Source organism: Heteronotia binoei, chromosome 9 (genome assembly GCF_032191835.1).
Source record: "Heteronotia binoei isolate CCM8104 ecotype False Entrance Well chromosome 9, APGP_CSIRO_Hbin_v1, whole genome shotgun sequence".
Lineage (NCBI taxonomy): Eukaryota > Metazoa > Chordata > Lepidosauria > Squamata > Gekkonidae > Heteronotia > Heteronotia binoei.
This window is the reverse complement of record NC_083231.1, coordinates 27,073,664-27,089,331: the sequence shown is the minus strand read 5'-3', so window position 1 is coordinate 27,089,331 and position 15,668 is coordinate 27,073,664. Positions and strand designations below refer to the sequence as shown.

General features: G+C 44.0%; 1 protein-coding gene across 2 annotated transcripts in view; it reads right to left on the bottom strand.

Annotated features, from left to right (window-relative positions):
- RBM47 (RNA binding motif protein 47) overlaps window positions 1-15,229 on the bottom strand; it is a 114,163-nt gene extending 98,934 nt beyond the window's left edge. Inside the window, exons 1-2 of one of the 2 annotated variants that reach the window (XM_060246344.1) lie at window positions 14,958-15,229; window positions 13,883-14,023 (exon numbers count right to left, since the gene is read on the bottom strand). In XM_060246344.1, coding sequence (XP_060102327.1) covers window positions 13,883-13,896 — 14 coding nt within the window. In that variant the 5' untranslated portion in view covers window positions 13,897-14,023; window positions 14,958-15,229. Of the gene's footprint in view, window positions 1-13,882; window positions 14,122-14,957 lie in introns of those variants that run through there. The other variant, XM_060246343.1, reaches the window with a different exon arrangement.
- Between the last annotated feature and the right edge of the window lie 439 nt (window positions 15,230-15,668).

Below are 15,668 nucleotides of genomic sequence, written 5' to 3'. Positions count from 1 at the left end.
TCTCAATATTTTTTATTATTATAAATTGAGATGAGGGTACAGAATAGAACAGAAGGAAGGGGGGAATTATAAGTATATTTATCTGTTATTTGTTCATCATAAGGACAAATGGCATCAGAGTAAGCATGAAACATAAGCATTTAAAATACCTAGTATTCAGTAATTTCTACATACCAAGCTTGTTACTAAAATTTAACATTTGTCATCATAACAATTATCACCGTTATCATGGTCAAATTTAAATCCAAGAGTATTTTTAAAAACATTTCTAAAAAAATAAAGATAATAAAGTTTATATGTACATCAAAGGCAACTTTTATAATCTTAAGTGTGTAATTATTTCATAAAGTATAACGTTTCAAACAATACCTATATTTATGCTATTATTATAATATTATCGGTAACAACCAAATTGGTATTAATAAAGGTAAAGGTAGTCTCCTGTGCAAGCACCAAGTCATCACCAACCCATGGGTGACATCACATTGCAACATTTTCTTGGCAGACTTTTGTTATTGAGTTACAGGGTGGTTTGCCATTGCCTTCTCCAGCCATCTACACTTTCCCCCCAGCAAGCTGAGTACTCAATTTACTGACCTCAGAAGAATGGAAGGCTAAATCAGCCTTGAGCCGGCTACCTGAACCCAGCTTCTGCTGGGATCAAACTCAGGTCATGAGCAGAGCTTGGACTGCAGTACAGTCAGGGCTTTTTTTGTAGCAGGAACTCCTTTGCATATTAGGCCACACACCCCTGATGCAGCAAATCCTCCAAGAGCTTACAGGGCTCTTAATACAGGGCCTACTGTAAGCTCCAGGAGGGCTGGCTACATCAGGGGTGTGTGGCCTAATATGCAAAGGAGTTCCTGCTACAAAAAAGCTCTGGAGACCACCCTCCAAAGCATAATTTTCCCCAGAAGAATTGATCTTTGTAATCTGGAGATGAGCTGTAATTCTGGGGGATCCCCAGGTCCCACCTGGAGGCTGGTATCCCTTCTCCATACCAGTTCAGTATACCAGCAGACAGCTTTCACACTGATTCAAGGAAACTAATGTAACAAAAGAAGCCATGGCCTTCAGTTTACAAGACCTGAGCAAGACTGTGAATGACCAGATGTTTTGGAGGTCATTAATTCATAGGGCTGCCAGAAATCAGCAGTGATTTGACCCCGCGTAACACACACAGCACAACAAAACAAAGACAAATGCAATATACTTGGTCTCATTTGCAATGACTTTGCATTCGATCCTGTACAGGAGCCACCAAGGTTTTTTTTTTTAAGCAGGAACCCACAGGAACACAGCTCCGGCTGGCTTGGTGTCAGGAGGTGTGGCCTAATATGCAAATGAGTTCCTGCCGGGCTTTTTCTACAGAAAAGCCCTGTGCAGAACAATAGTGACACCAGGGGTGTGTGGCCTAATATGCAAATGAGTTCCTGCTGGGTGTTTTCTACCAAAAATGCCCTGGGAGCCACTAATGGCCCATAGTAAAATTAACTCTAAATGAACCCCCTCCTTGCTTGGAGGGAAGGATGTGCCAGGTAGGTTCTTAAACTCAACATTTGGTGAAAGGAAATACCAAAAGACTAGGATTATCATTTAAAGCAAGCATGCTGATTTGGCAAAGCAAAGGGTTGGCACACAGAAGCCAGATTTCCTACTTCCACTCCCTCCCCTCAAATAGAAAACCAAAGAGTTGTTATTGGATGGTTGTATGGTGATAAAAGAACACAGTGGCCTGGAGAATTTTTTGTGTGCTTTCAGCAAAAGTGGAGTAATCCACTTGACCAGGAATCCAGTAAATAACCACCCCCGAATGCTACACAATGCTAACTCTTCTGTTCAGATTGCCAAGAGAATGTGAGGAAGGGAGGTGGGGGGGAGAGTTGGGGAGAGACACTTGGAATGTTAGAAAACTGGCTAAACAGGAGTGCTATTTAAAAACGGGGGTTCCAACTTAAGCCACTCGCAATTCCATCATAAACATTACAAAGGAGATGTAAACCCAAGAAGAAGAATACTGATAATAATGTTTACAGAAACATGGTAGACTCTATCCAATCCACCTCAGACAAAATGAATGTGGAAAACCAACATTCGCAGATAAGATTAGGCCGACACAAGGAGGACATTGTTCTGTTATCTTGATTATTCTCATTGACCATGGGGGGAGGACTAACTAAATCTTCTCTCCCTTTTTTTTTTTTTTTTTTAAAAGGAGTAATTCTTTTCTTTTCTTTTTTTGGTCAAGAAAGAAATATATACAACAGAACTTCCCGTAAATGCTCCCTCTATTGTCTTGAGAAAGAAGAATTCATGTTTGACTGAACACTGTATCACCAAAAGCTTTCGCGTTTTCACTGAAGACTTTGGCTTGATAAAGACGGCAGGAGCTTGGTGTACCCGTAATAAGAATCCTAAAATCGCCAGTTTCCAGGTGATGGCTGGAGATTTGCCATAATTACAACTGATCTCCAAGTTATGGAGATCAGTTTCCCCAGAGAAAATGGCTGCTTTGGAAGGGTGGATTCTAAGGCATTACACCCCCCCCCCCAGAAGTCTTTTCACTCCACAAGCCCTGACCTCCCCAGGCTGCCCTCCCAAATCTCCAGGATTTCTCCAAAACAGAGCTGGCAACCTAGGGTTGCCAACCCCCATGTGGGGGCAGGGGATCCCTCGGTTTGGAGGCCCTTCCCCTGCTTTAGAGTAAAAAAAGTGGGGGGCGGGGGAGGGAAATGTCTACTGGACAGTTCATTATTCCCTATAGACACCGATTTCCATAAAGTATAATGGAAAATTGATTCGTGGGTATCTAGGGCTCTGCTTTGGGGGGCTGGTTTTTGAGGTAGAGGAACCAAATTTGCAGCATGGCACCCGGTACCTCTCCTCAAAACACTCACCCTGTTTCAAAAAGATTGGACCAGAGGGTCCAATTCTATGAGCTCCAAAAGAAGGTGCCCCTTTCATTAATTCAAACGGAGGGAAGACATCTTAAAAAGTGTGCAGTCCCTTTAAATGTGATGGTCAGCACTCCCTTTGGAGTTCAATTCCGTTTGTCACAACCTTGCTCCCGGCTCCACCCCCAAAGTCCCCAGATATTTCTTGACCTGGCAACCCTAATTTTTTGACTTATTACAATGTGGGGGACAGATTAATGTTGTGGCAACCCTACGGCAACCCTAAATTGCATGGGAGGGGGGGGAATAAGATGATTGTGTACACATCCTATCCATGTGACAGATGTCACAATATGAAGTGCAGTAAAAGCAGATTTCACATAAAAACTCTCTTAACTTAAGATATACATATACTTAGTACAAATCCAGGTCTGTGGTTGGTCAGAAGCAACAAAGCAAAGCTTGAGTTTGGTGGCATCTGCAAGACCAACAAAGTGCTATATAGGGCTGGCAAGCATACAGCCTGAGCCAAGTATGTTTACTCAGAAGTAAATCCAACCACGTTTAAAAGGTTTTACTTTCTGGTAGATGGGCTTTACCTCCTAGTAGATGTGCTCAGGAATGCAACCTTCTTTTCTTATCCACCTATCTTGGTTATTTACTACTTTGTTCACACTCTGCCTTTCTCCCCAGTGGTTTACTTTGTTCTATTCTTCTCCACTTTATCCTCACAACTACCCTTTGAGGTAGGTTAGGCTAAGAATCTGTGACTGACCCAAGTTCAACGGGCAATATATGAATATATGAAGCTGCCTTCTACTGAATCAGACCCTGGGTCCATCGAAGTCAGTCTTGTCTACTCAGACTGGAAGTGGCTCTCCAGGGTCAAGCTGAGGTTTCCCACGCCTATTTGCCTGGACCCTTTTTAGTTGGAGATGCCGTAGGATTGAACCTGGGACCTTCTGCTTACCGAGCAGATGATCTACCACTGAGCCACCATCCCTCACCTTTGGGGAGATTAGAGATTTGGAACCTCTGTCTCCCTGATCCAGGGTTGCCAGCCCCCAGGTCCCAGCTGGAGTTTGCCCACTTTGGGGGGCTTCAATTCGCTGCTGGCCAGCTTACCGACATAAGAAAACCCACCCCCAACACAGGGATGTTGCATAGGGATGTTCTAGTATTTGGGCAAACTCTATGGTTTTGAGGGCAAAAAACCCATAGAATTTCACCAACATCCCTGACACAATGGCATTGCTTCCAGGTAATGTCATTACATTAGGGAGATTGTGCAACATCCCCACCCATCCTGGGAATGCCCTCACTGGATTGGCAAGAGGATCTCGCAACCCTTCCCCAGTCCTAGTCTGACAATGTAGCTGCTACACTGCCTTTAAATACTGGAGTACCGCAGAGGTTTCCAATCTTGTTGAAATTGTACACTCTTCTGGAATTTTGAGAACCAGTGGTAGTTGCTATAACCAAATGGCTGCCAGGACCAATTGCAAAACATTAGAAGGTTCTAAGCCAGGGGTGGCCAAACTGTGGCTTGGGAGCCACATGTGGCTCTTTCACACATATTGTATGCCTCTCGAAATCCCGCTACCGAGTCAGCAGGCTTGGAGAAGGCGTTTCTCTCTTTAAATCACTTCTCCAAGCCAAGCCAGCTGGCAGCTTGCAGAATGCATTTAAAGTTAGTTGCTTTTTTCCCTACCACTTCTTTCCCCATCTATTTCCTTCCTTCCTTCTTGTCTTGTGGCTCTCAAACATCTGACATTTATTCTATGTGGCTCTTACATTTAAGCAAATTTGGCCATCCCTGTTAAAAGCCAAGCATCCTCCTATGATGGCAGCAGCTGTTTCAAAATGGGTACTTCCTGAAGGCAAAAGTAACGCTTCCTCAGCTCCTCTGAATCACTTCCTGCTCTAGAGAAAGGAGAGACAGCCAGGACTGGCTGTTTGCTTTGGAGAAGAGAAACTTTTGGGAAGAAGCAAATGGGTACCCATTTTGGGGATGGCTGTATAACAGAGGGAGCTTTTTACTCAAGTCCCACTAGTTCATTCTAATCAAGTATTACTAGATTACAGTTTTGGAGTGAGGAATCGTAAAGAGCTGAAGTACAAAGGACTTTGGGAATACATGATCAGATCCCTAGATTGTATTTTAGCTGCAAAAATATTGACCAGGGCCATAATACTGAGGATGGAGGGTTAACATACAACACACAGGAAATGAAAAAAGACGTGCCTATAGGGTTGCCGAGTCCAATTCAAGAAATATCTGGGGATGTTGGGGGTGGAACCAGTATACTTTGCGGGGTGGAAACAGGAGACATTGAGAGTAGAGCCAAGAGCAAGGGAGTGCCAAGCATAATTGAACTCCAATGGGAGTTCTGGACATCACATTTAAAGGGACTGCACACCTTTTAAATGCCTTCCCTCCATTGGAAATAACGAAAGATAGGAACACTTTCTTTTGGGGCTCATAGAATTGAACCCCCTAGTCCAACCTTTTGAAACTTGGAGGGTGTTTTGAGGAGAGGCTCTGGATCCTATGCTGCAAATTTGGTACCTCTACCTCAAAAAACAGCCCCGCCCCAGAGCCCCAGATACCCATGGATCAATTCTCCATTATACCCTATGGGAATCGGTCTCCATGAGGAATAATGGAGTGCCCAGCAGACATTTCTCTCCCCCACCAGGGCTGGATTAACAATTAGGCCAAGTAGGCACTGGCCAATGGGCCCCCATGCCTTTAGGGCATTGGGCTGGCTCCTCCCCACCCCCATTTTCCCCCTGCTTGCAGCCCTCCCAACCTGCACGCACAGCCAGCAACTGAACAATTCATTGCCTGACTTGCCTGGTGCAGCTGCTGCTGGCATCATCACCAAGTTTGCCTCTCTGCCTCTCCCCCGTAGCTTTGTCAAAGGGGCTTTTGAGAAGGCTGCAGCAGGGGCAGCAGGCAACAGGGCGGACTCTCCAACTCCAAGACAATTTGCGAGGGGGTCCCCAAGAGTTTGACTGCCTAGGGGCCTCCACGGGGTTTAATCTGGCCCTGCTCCCCCCCCCCCTTTTCTGATGACCTTGAAGTGGAGGGAGGGCCTCCAAAGTGGGGGATCTTCTGCCCCCACCTGGGGATTGGTAATCCTAGGTACCCATCTCGTATCTGTTCTTTCCCCATCTTTCCATGGCTAAGGGCATTCTGGGAGGAAGGCATCTCCAGTCTCAAAGAGAGAGCATTCTCAGCATCAATCTATATTTTTCCATTGCCATTTCTGCAGCTAAAATACATGCACAGAGGTTGCAGATGCACCTAAAGTTATGTTCAGCAATACTGCAGTCAGAGCCCTCTGCTCACGACCTGAGTTTGATCCCGACAGAAGCTGGTTCAGGTAGCCGGCTCCAGGTTGACTCAACCTTCCAGCCTTCTGAGCTTGCTGGGGGGAAAAGTGTCAATGACTGGGAAAGGCAATGGTAAAACACCTCGTTAAAAGTCTGCCATGAGAACGTTGTGAAAGCAACATCACCCCAGAGTAGAAAACGACTGGTGCTTGCACAGGGGACTACTTTTACCTTTTTTTTTTTAATCAGCAGTATAGATCTTGTAATAAGAGCCAATGAAACCTAACCCAATTAATCCAAATCACTGAAGTCACAAAAGTCGCCGACTATAATGTCATTTCATATAGATCCAGAGGAAATTTATTTAAAATCTCTTAAGAAAAGCTTAAGAAAAGGTCATAGCGGAACTAAGAATGTAAACTAGTGTTTTCCAAAGTGGACGATATTGCCCCCTGGGTGGCGCTGGAATGGTCCAGGGGGGCAGTGGTAGCCTTGGGTGCAATTGGGGGGTGGTGAATAAAAATAAGGGGGCTGTGGAAGCAAAAAGGAAGGAGGCAAGGCAAGGCAAGAGAAGAGAAGAGAGGAGAAGAAGAGAAGAAAGGAGAAGAGAGGAGAAGAAGAGACGAGAAGAGAAGAGAAGAGACGAGACGAGAAGAGAAGAGGGGTCAGAGTAAAAGAATTGAGCCAGAATTTCTAATTTTGAGAAAAATTCCAGTTCACAAAAATAGAGGGTTCCTTTTTGTCTGCTACTTAGTGCAAATTCACTCAGTTAGACTAGTCATGAGGACCAGAACTCCTTCCAATTAAAATATAAGAAGGATGCAGTTTATTTACAAGACGGAATAAAAAAAATAGAGGTGTAAAGATAAACAAGAAACACAGAAACAAAAAACAATAGTCTATAACTAGCAACTTCTCAAGGTTGCTTGCAGTTTCTCTCTCAGCAATACAGTTCAAGTCAGGACAGTGGAAGCACTGAGTTAATTGCACAAACTTCTTTTTAGAATTCCAACCTGTAGCTTTCTCCTCACCAGGTGGTTGCTTCTGTTGATTTCAACCAACTACAATGTCCCAGACACAGAGTGTCTTCTGCAGGACCAGTGAATGAGAGTAAGTGGGATAGGCAACTGTCTAGGGTGCCACCCTGCCAGAGGATTATGCTGGGTGCCCCCTTACTCCCCCTTCCCATATGACATGATCGCGCCAGCCAGCAGGCAAGCCAAGAGCTCCAGGCGGTGCTACCATGCCACCTCTTTTCTTTGCAGGGCAAAGTTGCCTGTGCTTGTGGGAGGCTTCCAAGGAAGCCTCCAAAGAGCACCCCATTTTACCACTGCCTGCTGCTTTTGGGTTGAAAGCAGCTGGGTGGTGGCACCTTCCTATTGCACTAGTCAGAGGTGAAGATTTCCAGGGGGGCGCTGAGTATTTTTTTTTCTGAAAAGGGGGCGTTAGGCCAAATAAGTTTGGGAACCTCTGATGTAAACCAATCTAAGGTTGAAGTTATTCCATGGATAAATAAAAGGATAAAAGGGCATTAATGTTCACAGACTGGTGGCTTGTGGGATACATCTAACATCTGAATTAAGGGGAACACAGATACACAATTTGCTGGTTGCTGGTTCAAAGTAACACCTTTTTAAAACAAATCAAAAGTATTTTTAATATGATGATTGCTATATTTTTTACCAGCACTTAGCAGAACAAATGGTCAAAAAATCCTGAAGAGAGGGGTTTGTCAGTTTTTTTGGGAAGCATGCAACTCAGGAATCTAGACATCTCAGCTTTCACTCTCATGCCAACTCGACATTTGAAAAATGACATCCCTTCGGGTGTCACTGGGTTCATTTCCAAGAACCAAGTTTCTCCGTCAGATGGTCACAGTAATCTGCATGGAACCTGTCCCCCTCCCCCCCTGCAGGAAGTTTACTACACACCCAGACATTATTTTTGAACTTTCCCAGGTACACAGTGAACCCTTTAAGAAGGCTGACTTTCTGGTCAGAGTAAAAGAATTGAGCCATGTGAATACACCTTCACAAACAGAGATGTGTGTTAAATTATTTCTTTGATTCCCAAGTTTTAAATTTATTGGCTCAGGGTCTCATTATTGGATATGTACAGCTGACTGCATGTGTTTTAAATGTGCATGCCCATCCAAACATTCTATGGAGCAATGTTTAAAGCCTTACTCTGATGTAGAAGAAGTCCATAGATTTATACCCCACCCTTCTCTCTGAATCAGAGTCGCAGAGCGGCTTACGATTTCCTTTACCTTCCTCCCCTGCAACAGACTCCCTGTGAGGTGGGTGGGGCTGAGAAAACTCTGACAGAAGCTGCCCTTTCAAGGGCAACTGCTGCAAGACTTATGGCTGACCCAAGGCCATTCATTCCAGCAGCTGCAAGTGGAGGAGTGGGGAATCAAACCCAGTTCTCCCAGATAAGAGTTTGCACACTTAACCACTACACCAAAGCGGCTCTCCCATTGGAGGAAGGACAACTTAAATGGAAGGAAAGTTCCTTGGAGGACGTCTGCATCTACACCATCATTAATTGCTACTGTTCCATATAAGCTGAATTAGTGTGTGCTAGCTCAGTTTTTTAGCCTCCAGCTCCAGCTCACATATTTTTGTCTTAGCTCAGGAAGGATGGCAAAAACTAATTTATGCAGTAACCAAATCGCTCACTCACAACTTTAATGCCAGTAGCTCACAAAGTAGAATTTTTGCTCACAAGACTCCACAGCTTAGAGGAAGCATTGCCTATGACCCCACTAAACCAGGGCAAACAGGTGTGGATGGGGAGAAATCAATAACGGGGGCCTCCTAACATGCAGTGAGATGTTATTTCTTTGCTTCATACATCACTTGTCTCCGTCTGTTGAGGCTGAAGGTGGGTTGCATAAGAATATAGCCCATTGATGGCCAAACTTTGGCTCAGGGGCTACATTTCTCTCTTTAAAACACATCCAAGCCAAGCCAGCTAGCAGTTTAGAGAATTCATTTAAAGTTAAAGTTGCTTTCTTTCCACTTCTCCCTCCCAACTCTCAAACATCTGACATTTATTCTATGTGGCTCTTACATTAAGCAAGTTTGGCCACCCCTGTATTTCAGGCAGCAGCTCAGTGTGTCTCTTTCTGTGTGTTCTTGCATGCACTGAGCTGTTGCCTGAAATACAAAAATCTATTATATATATATATATATACAAAATTGCACCAGCATGCAATGTTTTGAATAGAGATTTCACCCAAGTGAAGGATCAAGCATCTACACTTTAAATCCAAGTTCTCCAGACGGCTTGGGCCGCTGCAGCTGAACTTCTGCTAACTTATGCAAATATGAGGGGGAAATATGAGAAATTTGGAAGCCATGTTTTTCTCTCCCAATTATCTGAAGAAAGCAACTTCACTTGAAACGTAATGCTTGCTAGACGTTCAACAAGAATCCAGTAAGATTTTTTTTTATCCCCATAACCAACATATTTCTGTTCTTATCTTATTTTCCTTTTTTCACAGCATACATTGTACTCGGTTTTAAACCAGGCTCTGCTTCATACCACAAACGACCTTTCACCCTTGCAATCCGGCACCTGCAGCCTTTGCATGTATACTTGGGAGGGGGGGCAGGGAGGGAGAGAAGGCTGCAGATTCTCTGGGAAATACTCAGAACCCTAGCTAACTTGCTACATGTTTGTTGCAGGAGCGCAAACGGTTTTGTTTCCCCTTAAAAATCATGTGCGCTCAAACTGAACTTTGAAGCACATACTGTGTGACTGTCCAAGATAACTCAAAGGGAGAGAAGAAAAAAAGGAGAAGGTTTAAAAAAGACACTACTGTTAGATTCAAAACACCTCGACAGCCAAGTTCTGCACAGAGATCCACCCATTATGACTGCGGGAAATCTAACAAAGCAGGGTAAAATAAAAGATAAACTAACACACAAAAACGTACTTTACTTCTCCCAATCATGTTTTCAGTTTGGAAATGAGAAACAAATTGCAGTTTTCCAAGGACAAACAAAGAGAAAGCTCCCCCCCCACAGGACAAAGTAACAGCCCCCCCCTCCGCCCATAGGGGCCAAAATCTGCACAATGGCTGTTTCAATCCCACTGCTGTCAATGGAGTTTCACAATGACGTTGTATGCATATGCTCTTGGCTGCAAATACCAATGTGGTTTGCTCTTGAGTAACCATAATATTGCCACCTAACTGCATATATAGGATTGTGGGAAGTCATTGCCGTTTACACCAACCAGCACAGGTGTGCAGGGTAATCCTGCCATGTTTAAATCTTAAACGATGACAGAGGACTTCGGCTAAATCTTGTTCATACTTACCACTACACGTAACAGGGTTAACTTTCCAGTAAAAATGTGCAGAATCATAATATTAGAAAGGTAGTTACAGTAGCACATTAAAGATGAACTCCTAGCATCTGAGGAAGTGGCTCTAGTCTGCACAAAATTTTGTCCTGGAATAATGTATATATTTTTTGTTTTTAAAAAGTACCACTAGGCTCCTATTTATGCGTAAGATCCAACTCTGAACCTGGAATCAGGTTTGCTCATTTCCAGTTACAGCCCTGAACTGCACTGAGGATGTTCCATATGGTGTGTGTGTGTATATACATAGATATACACTTGCAAAAGTATTTTCCACAACCAATGCAGTTACTGATTCCTGGTGAAATTAGAGTTGCCGTTGCGCCCATATGCCTTCCCAAGGAGAAAAGACAATAATGGATTTATTCACTTGTAAATTATTAAGGCTTAAATCAAACAAGTCAGCCTAATATGTCAGGTTTCTTTCTTTGAAAAATCACAAACACTTGCAAAACTCATTTGTGCTCTCCAGAAGGTACAGTTTAAGAAGGCAGAACCAAAAACAGAAAGATGGCACGGGCAAAATTTACCTACCTGGATAGCACGTCTGAAGTCAGTCCCTAGATACAGCAGCGTTCAAAGAAGACGGAAGAATTTCTGGTCTGCAACCTAATGCATCTTCATACTCTTTTTTTTTTTTGTAGCGGCCTGCTCAAATGAGAAGTGTTGAGCAACTCCCTCCAATACCACTCGCTGCAAGAAATCTCTTTCAGCCTTAACCCTCTCGGCTCAGTCTTGGCCTTTGGGAATTTTCTGAAGACTGAAAATGTGCCCAGAGATAAACTTACAATTAGTGGAACCAGCTGAGCAAAAATCCGGCCTTCTTATTGGCCCAAAGCACACATTCCAAAAGTGCTAAAATGGTGCTAATCAGAGGCAATCTCTTAGACTAAATTCCTGACTAGACATATTGCATTAAAGTTAAGCTATTCCGCTTCCAGAAGTGAAGTTTTCCTGCCTACTGACTGAAGGAGGGCTGGAGGAGACCTCAGGCTAAAACTTGTGTGACTCTCAGGGAAAATGTTATGTGCCTGTCCCTGTTCTCCCTCCCCCCCCCCTCCCCATCAGTTCTTTTCCCTCGCAGTAGCAAGGCTGTCTCTTGTCTACTCCCAGCCCACAAACTCACCAAACCAGATTTTTTACTCACAACAAAAAAACAACTTCCCGTAAATCAGAACTGAAATATTACCCTCTTCACTGAGCCCTTGCTGGCTAAAGACCAATTGAGCATTCTTCTCATTTTGGCACAGTAAATATACCTTAATTCTTTTAAAAAGGGGGCGGGGGGGGGGACCAACAAAAATCCTGAATCTGCAGTGATGTACAACATTGGCAGACAAGAGGAAAAAGTACTATGTATTAAGCTTCCCCCTTGCCCCCCCCTTCTGTTCTGTCCTGTCCTGTCATGGTGTACCAGAATTTGGTGGTTTGGGTTTTTGTTTTGTTTGCTATGCAGGTTTGCTGACTCACCCTCTTAAATCCCTCAGGTTGTCAGAGAAACCAATTATTAACTAGTTTTAAACCTTATTTGCTCCCCTCCCCCAAGTGTCTCCAGCTTTGTTAGGGGGAGTTACTAGCCCTCCTGTCTCTAATGGCAGTCTGAAAGATGCACATTTTCACACAAAGAGAGAACAATTTTACTTGCTACATTTCTGAATGTCCAGCTACTGAGGGCACGAGAGCTGAACCAAGCTGAACCGGTGTGGTGTAGTCGTTAGGGTCAGAGTAGAAGCTCAACCTGCCAGTTGGCTTTCAGACAATCATTCTTTTCCTAGACTAACTGACCTCACAGGCAGTGTTCCCTCTAAGCTGGCTTAGTGTGAGCTAGCTCACAGATGTTTAGCTTCCAGCTCACACATTTTTGTCTTAGCTCAGGAAGGATGACCCCTAAGTACAGCAATTTATGCAGTAGCTCACAACTTTAATGCCAGTAGCTCACAAAGTAGATTGTTTGCTCACAAGACTCTGCAGCTTAGAGGGAACACTGCTCACAGGTAAAATTGAGTCCAGAACTACCTTAGAGACCAACCAAAGTTGACTTCTGGAAGTCAAGGCAGACTCTCGAAAGCTTGTACCCTTAAAATCTTGTTGTTCTCTGTCTAAGGTGCCAGTCTGCTGAAGGGAGTTTTGACTCTAAGGTTGCCAGGTCTTACTCAGGAAATATCTGGGGACTTTGGGGGCAGACCCAAGAGACTTTGAGGGTGGGGCCAGGAGCAAGGTTGGGGCAATCATGATTGAACTCCAAAGAGAGTTCTGGCCATCACATTTAAAGGAATCACACTCCTTTTAAATCCCCTCCTTCCACTGGAAATAATGAAGGATAGGGGCACCTTCTTTTGGGACTCATAGTACTGAACCCACTGGCCCAATCTTTTTAAAACTTGGGGGCTCCTTTGAGGAGAGGCACCAGATGCTATGCTGAAAATCTGGTGCCTCTACCTCAAAAACAGCCCCTCCAGAGCCCCAGATACCCACTGTTTGATTCTCCATTACACCCTATGAAGACCAATCTCCATATGGAATAATGGAGTCCCCAGAGGACTCCCCCTCACACTTGACCCTGAACAGAGAGGGGGCTCCAAACCAGGGGATCCCCTGCCCCCAGTTTAGGATTGGCAATCCTATTTAATTGACTCTCAAAGCCTATAAGAACATAAGAGAAGCCATGTTGGATCAGCCCAATGGCCCATCCAGTCCAACACTCTATGTTACACAGTGGCCCAAAAAAATTTGTATATATACACACTGTGGCTAATAGCCATTGATGGACCTCTGCTCCATATTTTTATCCAATCCCCTCTTGAAGCTGGCTATGCTTGTAGCCGTTGCCACCTCCTGTGGCAGTGAATACTCTGAAGATTTTTTGTTGGTCTCCAAAACGCTACTGGATTCAAATCTTGCTGCTTCTACTGCAGACCGACACAGCACCCTTCTGCAACTACCTCACATAGGTAAGGTAGGAGGGGTGAATGACATTGTAAACCAATGTCTCTTCGCCTTCAGGAGAAGAGAAGAAGCATAAATATCTCAATAAATAAATGAAAGAATTTAGTGACCACCTGTACAAATCCATACCATTTGACTTGGGAACAATTAATCCAGAATAACTACCACTGTCCATTTTGACAATCTCACTTTCTCCACTCCTTGCCATTCCCAAAACAACTTTTTGCAGTTCCTAACCTATTTTTATTGTTAAAATAGGAAGGAAGGATGTATTTTACTTGGAAAACTATAAATCCCAAATGTAAGATAAAGGATTAAAATGTACTCACCTAGACCACACCATAGCTGGAATTAATAGGAAAGGACGTGCTTCTGTGGAGAAACCAACACTATTTCTATCCTGTTTTCACCAGCATGCTTGGTAAAAGAAATGTATGATCATATTGACTTGACACCACTTCTTTATTTTTCTTTAAGGAACAAAAAGAGAAACTAGATGAGAACCAATAAGGAAAGCCTTTTTTTAAAATCCTCTCTGCCTGATAATTACCATGAGCCCCCAAATAAAGTAGGCAAGGCGAGTTATCAAGTCGCCCCACCCATTTTACGTTATTCCCCCACCCATCCCCTACTTTGAAGCCTCAAAGCAATCCTATCACTTTAAGCAAAACACAACTGTTTGCACAATAGGCAATCAGACTTTGGTAATCGTATTCAGAACTTGCGACTAAATGAAAAACCTAAAAGAGGAAGCACCCACCCTCCAAGATTTTTTTTAATTATTCTAATTCCTCCTTGCATTATTATGCAACTGGGGAGGGGGAAATGTTATGGCCTCTTCTCTTTTGAATGGCTATATTGGCCAGGATCCAAAAAGTTATTAGGGTTGCCAATCCTCAAGTAGAGGCAGGGGATTGCCTGGTTTGGAGGCCCTTCCCCCCACTTCAGGATCATCAGAAAGCAGGAAGGGGGAGTGAAATGTCTGATGGGCACTCCATTATTCCCTATGGAGACCAATTCCCATAAGGGATAATGGAGAATTGATCTGTGGGTATCTGGGGCTGTTTTTTGGGATAGAGGTACCAGTGTAACATCCAGTGCCTCTCCTCAAAACATCCTCCAAGTTTCAAAAGGTTTGGACCAGGGGGTCCAGTTCTATGAGCCCCAAAGGAAGGTGCCCCTCTCCATTATTTCCAATGGAGGGAAGGCATTTAAAAGGTATGTTGTCCCTTTAAGTGTGATGGCCAGAACTCTCTTTGGAGTTCACTTATGCTTGTCACACCCTTGGTCCTGGTTCCACCCCAATATCTCCTGGCTCCACCCCCAATGTCCCCAGATATTTCTTGCATTGGACTTGGCAACCCTAAGAGTTACTTTAAACAAGCCCAAGGACTTAAAACATACCTCCTTGGATTTCTTCTTCAAACAGCACTTCTCACTCCCCACCAGGCCTCCGATTCAGTGGGAGTTCACAGAAGCACAGCTCCTGAACCTTTCTGAGAGTTCCACCTCCTTGTCCATTGAATAGTAGGTGCAGCTGCATAACAATCCCTGGATGAGCACCACCACCACCTATTTTTCTACCATATGATCCCTGCTCTCCACCATCATTTCACTGTAGAGTTGCCAGCCTCCAGGCAGGGCCTGGAAATCTTCCACTTTTACAACTGATCATCAGCTCACCTGTTTTGAAGAGTGGCCTCTATGATATTGGACCATGCTGAGGCCCCTCCCCTCCCCAAACCCCACCCTTTCCTAGATCCACCCCCCGAAGTGTCCAGGTATTTTCCAACACAGACCTGGTGGCAACCCTATTTCACAGTCTTTTCCAAGTCTAAAATTGTAACAATAACACTACTAAGCATCTATATAGCACTTTAAAACAGGGGTGTCAAACTCATTTGTTTTGAGGGCTTGATCTGACATTTGTCGGCGGGGCCATGTGTGTTTCTATTTAACAGATAGCAGAGATATTAACTTTATAAAGGGCACAAACACAAGTAAAGACTTAAAAAAAAACTAAAACAAAACATGATTAAGACATTAGCACTTGTTGGTCTTAAAGGTGCTTACTTTGTAACTCTCCCATGGGATCCAGGGAACTGGGCAAAGGAA